A 16,726-nucleotide genomic window follows, 5' to 3' on the forward strand; every position below is an offset into this window, starting at 1 on the left:
TTTCATTTGATTCTACAACAGGCTTACAGGGCGGTTAGTATAAACCCCATTCGTGATTTGGAAAACTGGTGCAGAGAAAAGTTAACCGAGTTGCCCAGGTCCCTAAGTCCCGTGCCCAGATCTTCCCAGGGAGCAGTGAGGACACCGCGCTGTAGCTGCCAGCCTCTCCCAACCACCCAGGGCTGGAAGTCAGCTCAGCTTTAGCCATGCTGCTCTTGAGACACTGATGGCTCTGAAAACCAGAATAGAGTCGAGCAGAGCAGGGAAAAGGTAAACCCTCCAACCAACCCCACCTCCAGGGCTGATACTCTGTATGTGTGGGCCCAGGGAGGAGAGGGAAGATGCAAGATGGCACAGCTGCTGAAACCTGGACAGGTTCCTAAGGGGACTCCGTTTTACCCTCTCTCGCCCAAGAGACCTCGGATGCCCCAGTCTCGGAAAACTCCACCAGGAGATAGTCCCAAGCCTCCTCCCGGGAGTCTGTTCCCAGACTCAGTACCTTTGCAGCCTCATATGTACCTTAAATTCCTCTCGGTACATTTTAAAGTGTTTGATGATCCAACTGGCATGATTATTGTATTCTGGTTCCACGACACCCATTCTACTAGGGAGGTTAGATGACCATCCCCCTAAGCCTCGTGAAATAGAGTGTCAGGACCACTGTTTATCTCTCATCTGGTAATATCCCGAATGGGTGTGGTTTCCTCCCAGGGGGACAGTATTTCCCAGTCGTTCTGCCGGTTATGCTGGCCTCCATTCTAGGCTCGTACCAGTGACCGAGAATTGTCTGATTCTCTCAAGTCAACCCTTGGTGGTGATGCCCACAGAAGTATGTGCCAACAATGGAAACGGCACCGCTGCCTCAGGAGGAGACAGGCTTGTGCCTATGGGTCTCCCTGTGACCCTCCCGGTCACCCATGCGCTCTCACTGGGCCCAAATGCCTTTGCGGGGGCCAAACCCAAGACCTCATAGGCAGTCAACTGACTGAGCCGAGTCGAGTAACTGGGCCTAGTCCCTGGTCCCTGGCCATGATCTGAAGCATTCAAAGAACAACATTCGATCTGAACCACATAGCAATTTTAAGCATTAAAATCTACAACCTTGAGAGCTCTCAGAGCATAGGTGGAAAGGAGCACGCAACAAGACCTCTCCCTCCCTTCTCTTTCGCCTCAAGCTGAAATAAGGGTTTTCAGAGCCACCCAGAAGCCCAGGGGAAGGCTAGACCTCACGACTCTCATTTCCTGCCATGAAAATCCCTAGTGGGGAGCTGCAGGATGACTGGGGGCTCTTCTGCACTTGGGCAAGAGGCTCCTTCCCCTCTTCCAATCCAGTTCCCATGACAGTTGGCTGGGGTGGCCGAGGCTGTGAGGCTGGAGTCAAATTCAGAATTGAAAGGCCAGCACCCATTCCTCCTACCAGCCAAGCCCGGCTCTCTGATGCTGCTGCTTCATATGCACGGCTTGTCCGAAGACCCAGTTTGACACAGTTGCTCCAGTGGCAGGCAGGCTCAGCAATCCTGTGTATATATTTTATAGCAGCAACTCCCCACCCTTCCCCCATCACGACACATGTAACACACAGCGTTCACATGCACGCCCCCTCCCGTGCACATGCCCAGTTCAGGCACGCTAGCTGTGAGCCACCCGTCTTTCCCACTCAAAAAAGCCTGGGGGAACGCAAGGGAATGAGTGCTGAGTGATGCTGTTATAGGGCTAACCCGGAATCCACTCAAATTTAGTTTTTCAAAGTGAAACACTGGACTAATGTAAGAAAGGACCCAGAACCCCTTCACAGCCAAAACAGCATGGTTGAGGACTGCTGCTTCGTAGCACGGGAAGTTTCTGACCTTGAGGCCAAGGCTGCCCGAGCTCCAAGCAAGGGCCCAGAGCTAAGTCGAGAGCAGAGCCCAACGTGATTGCCACTCCTGACCCACAATGCAGCCAGAGATCGTTTTGTGTGATGCCCTGAGATTGCTGAGGACTCTTCGCCCCTATCTGTCCTTAGCAAAGCAAACCACAAGCCTGAAAGCTGCCTAGTGACTTATGGAATCCACGTTCAGAAGGTATCTATGGGGCCTGCTGTTCTGAGGTGACTAGGCGCTTCCAGACATCAGTGCCTGATGACGCTTCTCTCTAGGCTCCAATTTTCTTGCAGACTAGGCACCCTTTCAGGTTTTCTCATCATGACAGAAGCTAGTTTCCATCAAAACGCCCTGACTGCTGGAGAGGATAAACACTAATCTTTTTTTTTTAGTTTTTTAATGCTCATGACCGGTCAGAGAGGCTACAACTCCACCTCCCACAATCCACACAGCTCTACCCTTGGGCCAGATTTCTGTCAAAGATGATGCGGGACCTCTCATCACAAACATATCTCGGGTGTATTGATGGGCAGGAAGTCAGGCGAGACAGTGACTTGCTGCCCCGCTATGCTAATTTGTTGGCCGATTCATAGGAGGTGGCAGCTGACGCTCTAATGATAACTTAGGGGGTGGCGGCAGCAGGAACGTTTTCTAAAAATGGCTTTTATTACAAGGCATTCCTGAGTTTGGCTATACCCAGGCATTATGTCATTAGGAAAAACCGATGCCTCTCAACAGAGCAAAAGAAATCTGTTCCCAAAGCAGAGGCTTTCTGCAAGCTATTATCTGTCTCCTTGAAATCACAACATTGACGATTTCGCAGCAACAGCATCAACACATTGTAAAAAAGGGGGAGTGCGGGAGTGAGAGGAAAGATGGCAAGCGGTTGGTTGTGTTTTTTTTTCTTCAATTCATTCACACTTAATAAAGCAAAGCGTAACCCTGAAATTTAAAAATAACATTTCTCTAGTCACCAGAAAAATTGGAGGCTACGTGTCCCAGGGGCAAAGGGCTTGATTATCTGAGTACAGATTAGCCTCGAGTCTCCAAAGCCAGCCAGCTTTTTCAGCCTTGCCTTCTTTCGCCGCATCCATTGGTCAGAGACAAGGACCGTTTGCCTTGCCGGCAGTCCCATGGGGGCTGCCTGGCCTAGACCAGTGTGGCATCAGAGAGGAGGGTGGAAGGAGAGGTCTGAATCCCTGAGACTCACTCGGATAATGAAAGCTGACTGCACTAAGATGGATGGTGACGTCTGACTGCTACTTGGTAAAATAATAATAATTAAGGGCAAATGGCCAGCAAGTTGAAGCCCTGTACTGCCACTCACATTCATGGTTCCGTTGACCTCTGCCACCGCCTCATCATCCATAGGAAACTGGTAGATCTGGACTCCATTGCTGACGAGCTCGCTGGTGATTTTGATTTTGAACTTTGTTAGCTCGCTCTTAGAAATGGCATCTGATTTGGCAATGATGGGGATGACGTTGACCTAGAGAAGGGAGGAGCAAAGCGGCGTCATTGCTGGTAATCTGCAGCTGATAGCGGCATGACCTAGGACTTCTACCAGCTGCCAGAGGGAGCAGCTCAACACAGTGGTCCAGGACTGGCCGCCTCCATGGCCAAACAGCAATATAATATACCACAATGAGTGCTTACTGTTTGCTGAGCACTGAACTAAGTGCTTTACAAGGATTAACACAATTAACCCTGACAAAAAACCCTCCCAGGAGGTATTAGTACCACAATGAGAAACTGAGGCACAGAGAGGCTAAGTAGCTTGTCCAAGGCCACAGAGCAGGTAAGTAACAGAACTGGGATCCACATCCAAGTTCAGCCTTATTCCTAAGTCCACAGTCTTAACCTGCCAGCTCAGATCCAAACTGCTGAGCTATGCGATATCTTGATATCAACTGCTTGGGTGATCTGAAGCAGAAAGATGAGAGTTGGGAATCGACAGTGGACAAGGGGAGAGGTGGCAACTCCTTGCTAACAGTAAATTGTCCCAGCCCATCGGCGCAGGCTAGCCCCAGCCAGTATGAAAGGAACCACATGCGAAGGGAAGAGGGGCAGGGCTCTGTGAAGATGCACACCTGGCCCTCTTTCTGGCAGCAAACACTGATGAACCAACCCACTTACGTGAAGACGACCCTGTGTTACCAATTTGATCTGAGACTTAGCCAAAAAGAGTTATACTGCCGGAGTCTCATGATTAATTTCTGCATAAAGAAAGCAGGTACAGGGCTTCCCTGGTGGCGCAGTGGTTGGGAGTCCGCCTGCCGATTCAGGGGATGCGGGTTCATGCCCCAGTCCGGGAGGATCCCACATGCCGCGGAGCGGCTGGGCCCGTGAGCCATGGCCGCTGAGCCTGCGCGTCCGGAGCCTGTGCTCTGCAACGGGAGAGGCCACGGCAGTGAGGGGCCCGCGTACCGCAAAAAAAAAAAAAAAAAAGGAAGCAGGTACAAATGCCCAATTTTGGACAGCAGGAGAAAGGACTAATGCTACCCAAAGTTCAATCCACCTGAACCTCAATCCTTGAAATACCTCCAAGAAGTGACAAGGCTTTTACTGCTTGAGGGTATAGAAACCTACATGCCTGAGTGAGACACAGCACAGCTAAGCTCAAGTTCACACAGAAAGCACAGTTGGTCCTGCCAGCAGACGCCAATGGGCTGGCATGGATGGTACTTGGGCCCTGAAAAGAGCTCTAGACTTAAGACAAATCCCACCTCCTTTGCTCTTTGCCTCAGGAACGCCTCTCAAGGCTGACACTGCAGCTTCAGGTGCTGGTCAAAGAAAGACTGCACCTTGGAGGCACCTCCCTTAAAGCCTTGGGGCGTGGGGACCGAAGCCCTTGGCGAGGTGGCAACACTTTTCGCCACGTCCCCCATTGGCACGTTGTAAACACAGGCCTACCTAACTCAGCTCCTCCGCAAGGCCGCCAGCCGCATCACTCTGCTACCCTCTTCAAGACATGCGGGATGTGGCGACATTTCCCAAGCGGCCCGTTACTCGTGGGCAGTGAACTCACTGCTGTGAAAAATGAAAAACTGCTCCTATTTCAATGCTAGGTGAAACTCCATTTTTATAGTGAATGTGCTACTAAACAACTGCATATAAAGTAGATTTTTTTTGTAAAATAAATTCCCTGGAGTCAGAGAGAGCTCGGTCTGAATCCCAGACCCATTACAAGTTGTCTGACCTGGAGCAAACTACTTGACTGTGCCTCAGTTTCCTCCTGTGTAAAATGGGGATAATAATAGTACCCACCACACTGGATTATTGGAACGATGAAATAAAAACAATGCCTATAAAGTACTCATCACAGTGCCAGACACATATGAAATGTTAGGGGAGGAAACGTACTAGTAATTAGGCTTTTTAAAGAATCCTGTGGTCGGGCTTCCCTGGTGGCACAGTGGTTGAGAGTCCGCCTGCCGATGCAGGGGACACGGGTTCGTGCCCCAGTCCGGGAAGATCCCACATGCCGTGGAGCGGCTGGGCCCGTGAGCCGTGGCCGCTGAGCCTGCGCGTCCACAACAGTGAGAGGCCCGCGTACCGCAAAAAAAAAAAAAAGAAAAAAAAAAAAGAATCCTGTGGTCGACTCTTTTGCACAGCCAATAATTCTTTAACATGAAGAATCACTGTCTAATTTATATCGGATGTGGGACTTGCATTTTTCAGTTTATCTTAAAGCAGGATGTGCCTGATTCCCACAGCCATCTTCCTTGGGTATGGAGGCAATATAACCTGGTGCCACAGATCTGAGTTCAAATCTAGGCTCTGCCAGGAGCTGGCTATATGACAATGGGCATGTCACTTAACCTCTTAGAGCCTCAGTTTTCTCTTCTATAAAATGGGAGGTAATGATAGTGTTTGCCTTACCGAGTTGTTGTGAGGATTCAATGAGATACTCCATGAGGTACTTTTACAGTGGTGACATATAATAAGGGTTTAAAAAATGTTAGCTGCTATGATAAAATTATTATTGATAATAAGAATAGTAACTTTTGAAGTCAAGTTTGCATGTCTGATTCTAGCAAAGGTCAGTTAACATCAGGACAAAGGAAAAACACCTTTGCATCGCCAAAGCCTAAGGCCCTAGACCCAGACAGCCGTCTTGCTTGCATCCACCTTTATTCCCAAGAGGGATCAGGGCAGAAAGACAGCTCAGGGAAGACTCATGCCCAGTGCTGGGAAGACATCACAAAGCATACAACTCAGGTGCTGGGTCAATTAACACCATCTTTATGGAGGGACAGGGAATGAAGGGGAGGATGAAGATGCCACAAAACCTCTCCTGAGCTCTGGCATCTGCATTGCACAAGGGACCAGCAGGAGGGAGCCCAGCTTGCCCTGCCTCCCGCCTGCCCTCGTCCCTGCCTCCCAGGCCTCGGTACCTTACTGTCCAGCTTCTTCATCGTCACTAGGTCCAGAGACTTCAAGGAGTGACCCGTGGGGGCAATGAAGTACAAGCAGGCGTGGATGCGGGAATCATGGTAGTTGTGCAGTAACCTGCGAATCTTCAGCTCCTCCTGCAGGTAGGCCTCAAATTGGGCGTCGATGAATTCCACAATGGGCCTGTAGCTAAAGGAGAGAGCAGGGAAATGGCCAGACCACTTCAAAACCTGGATTTTGATAGGCTTCGAAACTCTTTTAGAAGTTGAAAATGTCCTTGGTAATCCGACTCTCCCCATCCAGCTGGATTTCTCCATCTCCTCTCAGTGGGGCCTCCAACTCCGTCAGACTGGCCACCTCTTTGGTCCCCACGTGAGCCAACCATATGCCCATCAGTGCGCTTTCTCTCTAGAATGTGCATTTCTCTCTTCTCATCCCAATCCTGCCCTCCCAGGCCTCAGGGCTCGGATGAATGCCCATCTCCTCCACAATTCCCCAGTTATGCCAGAAATCCCTTCTGTGACCCAGGAGTGTAAAAAAGAATTATGCTATCGGATCGCTTACTGTTGCTTCACAAGGATTAGTGTTCCCTCAAATAGACTGTGTCCTTGTGAAGGGCAGGGACAGTTAAGGGCCCTTCTCTGCCCCCATGGGGCCCCGATGCAGTGTGGAGCCCACTGGCAGTATCTGTGGATGGGCTGATTGCACACCAGGCTGGGCTCATGTCTCCACGTCCTGCATCTCCCCCGCAGTGCCTAATACTCAAGCTGGTACCCAGTGGTGGTCAGGACCTCTCCTTGAACCATTGCTGGGGAATCTTCCAGAACACAGTGGGTTCTGCTCAATCTTCCTGGGTTCGAGGCCCTCCCCACTTGGCTCCCCTAAGGTCCAGATATTTTCCCAGTTCTCATTTCCTCTAAGGTCGTGACTTTAAAATCTACGTATTCGGACAAAATTTGGTAAAGATAGTCCCGCCTGCACAACCTTAACACATGTGCACACACACACACACACACACACACCGCACGCCCCACCCCCCAGCTCACTGAGTCTCCAGGCACGGCGCTCCCGTGTGGCTCCAAGTCTTGCTGGGAGTCTCCTCTCTGTCCTGGGAAGCTTCTCTGTTCTCTCCCAGGCCATTCCTGCCACCCCTGCAGCCTCTTCCTGCTCTAGCTAGGTCATCTTAGCCTCCGCCCTGCCTCTGCTCTCATCTCCCTGTCTGTCCGCTGCCCCTCCCTCCAGGGCTTCTCCCTTCAAGCTGGAAGAGGTTTAGCATCCGGCCCGGGACAGAGAGTCTGCAGACGCCACTGCGGGAAGGGAGCACGATTGAAGGAGGAGCAGCAGCTCCCACCCTGAGCCTTTTTGAAAGATCCCACTAGTAGAGAAGGCAAAAGAGCTTTTTTTAAAAAGAATCACAGAATTCTAGATTCTGAGAGCTACATACAGAGAGAGCCAGATGATGGGTACCTCTGGAGCCTCAGAGAAAAATCTAAAAATATAGTCCTTTCTTTTTCCTTTGACCCCTATGAGTCAAACATTGTTCTGAAGGGTAAGAGCATCAAAGAATCTGTTGGTTGCAGAGATCCTTAGAAGGTTCCTGAAGAATTAGGAGTGGGGGCAGGGGGATACATCCCTTAGGTTTATCCAATTAATTTTCAGGTGACAGGCTCACTTGAGTGATCTAATTATGGTACTGCTACATTTTTCCCCTCCATTACATAACTTTTTTACTTTTTTTTTTTTTTGCAGTACGCGGGCCTCTCACTGTTGTGGCCTCTCCCGTTGCGGAGCACTGGCTCCGGACGCACAGGCTCAGCGGCCATGGCTCACGGGCCCAGCCACTCCGCCACATGTGGGATCTTCCCGGACCGGGGCACGAACCCGCGTCCCCTGCATCGGCAGGCGGACTCCCAACCACTGCGCCACCAGGGAAGCCCCTGGAACATCTTTTGTTGTCATTCTACACATCACATGCCCCTTAGCCCTGCGTGGTCCTGGTCACTCCCATGGCCTCAGTTATCACTGTCTCCTATCCGCTTCCTAGACACCCGGAAGTCATCCCAGTCTCCTTCTCCCACGTGCCAGTCCTCACTGCAAACGCAGCTGTCAGAAGCTCCCCTGCTGGAAACCCAGAAGGCCTGGTCACAGACATTATACTTGAACAGCACCATCTCAGCCATCAAAGCCAAGATACCATAAGGTCAGGTCTACTGGAACAGTGCCCCGAGTGACGACACCTAATCTACTCCATCCTTCCGGCCACCTCTTCCCTCTCTGCTCACTGCTATTCCACTCTCTCCTCATGGACTCATCACCCCTCAAAAATGTGTCCACTGTGCCCTCTGAAACCCCTGAACCATGGTAAACAAAACTGCCTACCTCTTTGCCACTCAGAGTGTGGTCCTTGAATAGGGAGCACTATGGTCACCTGAAAGCTTGTTAGAAATCAAGACTCTCCAGTCCCCAACCCAGACCTACAGGATCAGAATCTACATCTTATTAAGAGCCTCAGTGGTTTGTATGCAACTTTAAAGTTTGAGAAGTGCTGGCCTATATCATCTTCCTCTTCACAGAACTTGCCTTACCTCTTCACACTACTGGTAACCCAATTCTCCCCTGAGGACCCTGCAACCCTGAGGACCCCGCGACCCTGAGGACCCCATTGCCTGGCAGCCCCCTCCTATGTAGGCTTCTTTTTTTTTTTGGCTGTGTTGGATCTTCGTTGCTGCGTGCGGGCTTTCTCTAGTTGTGGCGAGCAGGGGCTACTCTTCGCTGCAGTGCGCGGGCTTCTCATTGCGGTGGTTTCTCTTGTTGTGGAGCACGAGGTCTAGGCGCGCGGGCTTCAGTAGTTGTGGTGTGCAGGCTCAGTAGTTGTGGCTCGCAGGCTCTAGAGCACAGGCTCAGTAGTTGTGGTGCACGGGCTTAGTTGCTCCGCAGCATGTGGGACCTTCCCGGACCAGGGATCGAACCCATGTCCCCTGCATTGGCAGGCGGATTCTTAACCACTGCGCCACCAGGGAAGTCCCCTGTGTAGGCTTCTTATTCTCCCACAACCTGTGTACGTTGGACTCAGTGTGTGGGCATTCAGGTAGCCCCTCAGCGCCACTTCTAGGGCGTTACTCCTCTACCTCAGTGTAAAAAACTGTCTCCGTTTGAGGCCTGTTCCGTCCTCTTCTGGTGGGGCCTGACCTCGTCTTTCTCCCTGTTCTGGTGACTGCAATGTGCTTGAGGACAGGCCATCAACCTTCAGCCTCTTTATTCCTTGATCGCCTCAACTTCACCAACCTCCAGCTCCCTCTACTTCAGCCACCTACACATCATACCATTCGCCAGGCCAGCTTCACCCAAGACAGCTTCTAACGCCCCACTATCTGACCACCACTGCACAACTTCCCAGCTCTCCTATGCTTTCAGTCTGCCTAAACCTGATCTTTCACCTCATAGAATCCTCTGGTACCTTGACCTCTCCGTTATCTCACAGGATATCAACCCCCTCCTGGCTTCATCTCCTTCTCGGCCCAGGCTGACCCCCATAACTGATTGTCCAAAACGCTCTTTTATCAACTCATCTCCCACCACACCCCTGCTTTCTACCCTCCTTGCCTAGCAAAACTGCTGGGCTGAATAAATTTCAGGATCTGCTTTCTGCTCCTACACCACTGCTGCTGAAGTTGACTCGAAGCAATCACAAAACTTTGGGTCCTGGGGACTTCCCTGGTGGTCCAGTGGGTAAGGCTCTGCGCTCCCAATGCAGGGGGCCCGGGTTCGATCCCTGGTCAGGGAACTAGATCCCACGTGCATGCCACAACTGAAACCCAACGCTGCCAAAATAAATAAATAAATAAATATTAAACAAACAAACAAACAAAAACCTTTGGGTCTTGGTACCCAAATTCCTGGCCTCCAATCTCATTATAGGCCTTTAAAACAGCACGACAATCCTTTTGCCCGGCCTTGATTGGCTCCATTCCTACTGCTTTCATTGACCATGCCTAACTTTCAACACTTTCCTCAAGCTTCAGAACTTATTCATGACCCCTTCCCTCTCACAAGACGGTATTATCTTCTACTTTATCAACAAAATCAAGGTCACCCGGCTCACACTACCCCAACCCACCTCACTCCCTCCCCTTCCCTGTTCCCCTCTGGTCTCTGAGGATAAAGGGTCCCTCATCCTGTTCAAGGCCCACCATCCCTTGTGTACCTGATCTTATTTCTTTCAGGCTCTTTGAGAACCTGGCTTCATCTATCAGCTCCTCACCTACTACTGACTACTCCCTCCCCGCAACCTATAAACAGGCTTAAGTCTTCCCTCATCTCAAAAAAAAAAAAAAAGATCTGGGCTTCCCTGGTGGCACAGTGGTTGAGAGTCCGCCTGCCGATGCAGGGGACACGGGTTTGTGCCCTGGTCCGGGAAGATCCCACGTGCCGCGGAGCGGCTGGGCCTGTGAACCATGGTCGCTGAGCCTGCGCACCTGGAGCCTGTGCTCCGCAACGGGAGAGGCCACAACAGTGAGGGGCCCGCGTACCGCAAAACAACAACAACAACGACGACAAAAAAAAAAATCTTTCCACAGCCCAGTCCTCCTCAACCACACATTTCTTCCCAACTACTGCCCTGTGTCTTTTCTTCCCTTAGCAGTCAAGTTTCTTTTCTGCACCTACCACAGGGTCTGGCATGTAATAGGTGCCCAATAAATATTTAATGCATGGATGGAGTAGATGAAAGAATAATCTACTCATTTATTTATTTTTACTTCTTCTTCATTCCTCAACGCACTGTAGACTGTTTTCTACCCTCACCAGCATCCTAGTTGAAACCTTCAATGGATACTTTGGGGGTTTTTTTGTTGTTGCTGTTTGAAGTATAGTTTGATCTACAATGTTGTGTTAGTTTCAGGTGTACAGCAAAGTGATTCAGTTATACTGTATATCTTCTTTCTCAGATTCTTTTCCATAATAGGTTATTACAAGATATTGAACATAGTTCCCTGTGCTATACAGTAGGTCCTTGTTGTTTATTTTGTCTATAGTAGTGTGTATCTGTTAATCCCAACCTCCTAATTTAGCCCTCCCCCCTTCCCCCTTTGGTAACCGTAAGTTTGTTTTCTATGTCTGTGGGTTGGATACTTTTGGCTTTAAATGATGAAAAGTTAGAGGTGTTTATTTTCTTTTTCCCATCAATGTATACATCATTCATTCATTCAACAAATGTGTACTGAATACGCACTCTAAGCCAGTTCACTAGCTTGTACTCATCCTGCAAGACTTCAAGGCTTAGCCCAGTCATTCCTGATCACCTCCTCTCCCCTTTCAGCAACCTGCACCCTATACTCCCGCCACCAGGTTTGACTGCTGCTCTTCCTGTGCGCACAGGCCCCCTCCACATACCTCTGTTACTGTACTTACCACATTATGTAGAGTTTGCATACATATTTGCCCCCTCTACTCAACTACAAGCTCCTTAACTAGAGACTGTGTCTTATTTCTCAGTAGCCCTGGCACCTCACACTGTACCTGGCACACAGTAGGCATTTAGTATTTTATAAACTGAACTAGATGTCCCGCATCAATTGGTTACTATTTTCTATTTCTCTCACATCTGCCCCCTCCTCTCCATCCTGGAAGCTTCTGCTCCTGTTCAAGCCCTTGTCATTTCTCCCATCCTCATAAAACTCACCTGTAACCTTCTTGCTTCCCTCCACACACTGCTTTATCTTTTTCCCAGCTCAGAAAAGCTTTTTAAAGGAGCAATGTATATCCACTTTATCTGCTTCTTTTTAAATTTTTTCAACTCTTTTTATTTTTTAAATTAATTAATTGGGTCTGCATTGGGTCTTCATTGCTGCACACAGGCTTTCTCTAGTTGCAGCGAGCGGGGTCTACTCTTCGTTGCGGTGAGCGGGCTTCTCATTGTGGTGGCTTCTCTTATTGCGGAGCACGGGCTCTAGGCACGCGGACTTCAGTAATTGTGGCATGTGGGCTCTAGAGCGCAGGCTCAGTAGCTGTGGCACACGGGCTTAGTCGCTCCACGGCATGTGTGATCTTCCCAGACCAGGGCTCGAACCCGTGTCCCTTACATTGGCAGGCAGATTCTTAACCATTGCGCCACCAGGGAAGTCCCCAAAATTTATTTTTAATTATGCAAAGAATACATGTACTTAATCTACCCTCCTCAGAGGTAACTACTAATAGTAGTTACCATTTTTAGTATGTTGATTATTCTTGCAGACTTTTTTCTCTGCTTCTATAAACAGAGAGAGAGCGAAATGTTTGTTTTACTGGGAAGGGGCAGATTTATACAAATGGCATCATGATCTGTGTATCGTTCTTCAACTTCTTTTTTTCACTTAACAACATGTTCATGTAAGTATATATAGCTCTAACTCATTCTTTTACACTGCCAAATACAGTTCCAAGGTATGGTTGTACTATAGATCATTTAGTTGCCCTATTGGTGGAAATTTAGACTGTTTAAAAAATTTTTTCGTTCCATAACCAATGCTGCAGTGAACATCGTTTTTCTGTGCTTTTTATGAACATGTACAGTTGTTTCTCTAGGCTGTATTCCTAAAGGTGGACCTGCTGGATCATAAGATATTCACATTTAAAATTTTAACAGATACCATCAAATTTGACCTTTACAAAATCTGTATCAATTTATACTCCCAGCAACATGAATAAAATTACCTGGTATTAATGGATATTATATTTTTATGTTTTATTTTTGCAAATCTGATAGATGAAAAAAATACTTCATTGTTTCATTTTGCATTTCCCTACTCACTGATGAAGTTGAATGACAATCATTTCATATGTTGATGGGCCATTTACATTTCCCCTTCTGTCAATTACTTGTTTATTTCTCATTGAATTGTAGAAGCTCTTTTTACATTTTAGAAAAATCCTTTGCTATACAGGTTGCAAATATTTTCTCCTCATCTGTAGTTTGTTTTTACTTTTGTTTATAGTGTGTTTCAATAGACTATTGACTGAAAAAATGCACAACCTAAAAGTTGAGAATTATGTTTTATTTGGTGGACAAAACTGAGGCCTTAAGCCCAGAAGACAGCTTCTCAGAGAGTTCTGAGGGACTGCTCCAAAGAGGTAAAGGAGGAGCCAGGATATACAGGGGTTTTTGCAACAAAAACCAGGTAGTCAGAACATCAAAAGATTACTGTTAATTAAAGAAAACCAGACATCTCAAGTTAATGAACGTAGCACTTTTCTATGTATGGGAAGAGACAAGAGTCTGGCTGGGCTCATTGAAATCATGCCTTTGACAGGCATCTTAACTATCCAGGGCCAGTATCCTGCTTTTCTCCATCCATTCTGAGTCCCCTCAGGGTGCACTGTTGCAGGTGGCCTCAGTGGCTGCTGGCTTGATGGCCTCAATGTCCTTTGTTTACTGAAAAAGCAGGAGACATTTTTCATCCACAAGAAAAAGGTTTTTGTTTTTGTTTTGTTTTTAATTTTAACAAATTTAAATCTGTCAGTCTTCTATGACTTTTGGATCTTGTGTCATGATTAGAAAAGCCTTCTCTAAGGGATCAATAGCACAATAACTGAGGCAGAAGAATGGATAAGTGACCTGGAAGATAAAATAGTGGAAATAACCACTGCAGAGCAGAATAAAGAAAAAACAATGAAAAGAACTGAGGACAGTCTCAGAGACCTCTGGGACAACACTAAACTCACCAACATTTGAATTATAGGGGTCCCAGAAGAAGAAGAGAAAAAGAAAGGGACTGAGAAAATATTTGAAGAGATTATACTTGAAAACATCCCAAATATGGGAAAGGAAATAGTTAATCAAGTCCAGGAAGCACAGAGAGTCCCATACAGGATAAATCCAAGGAGAAACACACCAAGACACATATTAATCAAACTATAAAAAATTAAAGAAAAAGAAAAATTATTTAAAGCAGCAAAGGAAAAATAACACACAAGGGAATCCCCATAAGGTTAACAGCTGATCTTTCAGCAGAAACTCTGCAAGCCAGAAGGGACTGGCAGGACATATTTAAAGTGATGAAGGAGAAAAACCTGCAACCAAGATTACTCTACCCAGCAAGGATCTCATTCAGATTTGATGGAGAAATTAAAACCTTTACAGCCAAGCAAAAGGGAAGAGAATTCAGCACCACCAAACCAGCTTTACAACAAATGCTAAAGGAACGTCTCTAGGCAGGAAACACAAGAGAAGGAAAAGACCTACAATAACAAACCCAAAACAATTAAGAAAATGGGAATAGGAACATACATATCGATAATTACCTTAAATGTAAATGGATTAAATGCTCCAACCAAAAGACACAGACTGGCTGAATGGATACAAAAACAAGACCCACATATATGATGTCCACAAGAGACCCACTTCAGACCTAGGGACACATACACACTGAAAGTGAGGGGATAGAAAAAAGATATTCCATGCAAATGGAAATCAAAAGAAAGCTGGAGTAGCAATTCTCGTATCAGACAAAATAGACTTTAAAATAAAGACTATTACAAGAGACAAAGAAGGACACTACAGAATGATCAAGGGATCGATCCAAGAAGAAGATATAACAATTGTAAATATTTATGCACCAAACATAGGAGCACCTCAATACATAAGGCAAATACTAACAGCCATAAAAGGGGAAATCGACAGTAACACAATCATAGTAGGGGACGTTAACACCCCACTTTCACCAGTTGACAGATCATCCAAAATGAAAATAAATAAGGAAACACAAACTTTAAATGATACATTAAACAAGATGGACTTTATTGATATTTACAGGATATTCCATCCAAAAAGAACAGAATACACATTCTTCTCAAGTGCTCATGGAACATTCTCCAGGATAGATCATATCTTGGGTCACAAATCAAGCCTTGGTATATTTAAGAAAATTGAAATTGTATCAAGTATCTTTTACGACCACAACGCTATGAGACTAGATATCAATTACAGGAAAATATCTGTAAAAAATACAAACACATGGAGGCTAAACAATACACTACTTAATAACCAAGAGATCACTGAAGCAATCAAAGAGGAAATCAAAAAATACCTAGAAACAAATGACAATGAAAACACGACGACCCAAAACCTATGTGATGGAGCAAAAGCAGTTCTAAGAGGGAAGTTTATAGCAATACAATCCTACCTTAAGAAACATCTCAAATAAACAACCTAACCTTACACCTAAAGCAATTAGAGAAAGAAGAACAAAATAACCCCAAAGTTAGCAGAAGGAAGGAAATCATAAAGATCAGATCAGAAATAAATCAAAAAGAGATGAAGGAAATGATAGCAAAGATCAATAACACTAAATTCTGGTTCTTTGAGAAGATTTTAAAAATTGATAAACCATTAGCCAGACTCATCAAGAAAAAAAGGGAGAAGACTCAAATCAATAGAGTTAGAAATGAAAAAGGAGAAGTAACGACTGACACTGCAGAAATACAAAGGATCATGAGAGATTACTACAAGCAACTCTATGCCAAAAAAATGGACAACCTGGAGGAAATGGACAAATTCTTAGAAATGCACAACCTTCTGAGACTGAATCAGGAAGAAATAGAAAATATGAACAGACCAATCACAAGCACTGAAATTGAAACTGTGATTAAAAATCTTCCAACAGGACTTCCCTGGTGGCACAGTGGTTAAGAATTCGCCTGCCAATGCAGGGGACACAGGTTCGAGCCCTGGTCTGGGAAGATCCCATGTGCCGCCGAGCAACTAAGCCCGTGCGCCATAACTACTGAGCCTGCGCTTTGGAGCCTGCGAGCCACAGCTACTGAGGCCCACGTACTGCAATGAAGAGTAGCCCCCACGCACCACAACAAAGAGTAGTCCCCGCTCACCACAACTAGAGAAAGCCCGTGTGCAGCAATGAAGGCCCAACGCAGCCAAAAATAAATAATAAAATCTTCCAACAAACAGAAGTCCAGGACCAGATGGCTTCACAGGCAAATTCTATCAAACATTTACAGAAGAGCTAACACCTATCCTTCTCAAATTCTTCCAAAATATAGCAGAGGGAGGAACACTCCCAAACTCATTCTACGAGGCCACCATCACCCTGATACCAAAACCAGACAAAGATGTCACAAAGACAGAAAACTACAGGCCAATATCACTGATGAACATAGATGCAGAAATCCTCAACAGAATACTAGCAAACAGAGTCCAACAGCATATTAAAGGATCATAAACCATAATCAAATGGGGTTTATCCCAGAAGTGCAAGGATTCTTCAACATACGCAAATCAATCAATGTGGTACACCATATTCACAAAATGAAGGAGAAAAACCATATGATCATCTCAATCGATGCAGAGAAAGCTTTGGACAAAATTCAACACCCATTTATGATAAAAAACCCTCCAGAAAGTAGGCATAGAGGGAACATTCCTCAATATAATAAAGGCCATATATGAAAAACCCACAGCCAACATCGTCCTCAATGGT

At 46.7% G+C, this 16,726-nt stretch overlaps 1 protein-coding gene across 14 annotated transcripts in view; it reads right to left on the reverse strand.

Annotated features, from left to right (window-relative positions):
* SEPTIN6 (septin 6) overlaps nt 1-16,726 on the reverse strand; it is a 65,566-nt gene that overhangs the window by 21,372 nt on the left and 27,468 nt on the right. For 12 of the 14 annotated variants that reach the window (XM_029241377.1, XM_029241378.1, XM_029241374.1 and 9 more), the window contains 2 exons: nt 6,260-6,446; nt 3,190-3,351 (listed from right to left, as the gene is read on the reverse strand). In XM_029241377.1, coding sequence (XP_029097210.1) covers nt 3,190-3,351; nt 6,260-6,446 — 349 coding nt within the window. Of the gene's footprint in view, nt 1-3,189; nt 3,352-6,259; nt 10,079-16,726 lie in introns of all 14 variants that reach the window. The other 2 variants (XM_029241383.1, XM_029241381.1) reach the window with 2 other exon arrangements.

This window comes from Monodon monoceros, unplaced genomic scaffold, assembly GCF_005190385.1.
Source record: "Monodon monoceros isolate NGI ecotype Baffin Bay Population unplaced genomic scaffold, NGI_Narwhal_1 Super_Scaffold_22, whole genome shotgun sequence".
NCBI classification, from domain to species: domain Eukaryota; kingdom Metazoa; phylum Chordata; class Mammalia; order Artiodactyla; family Monodontidae; genus Monodon; species Monodon monoceros.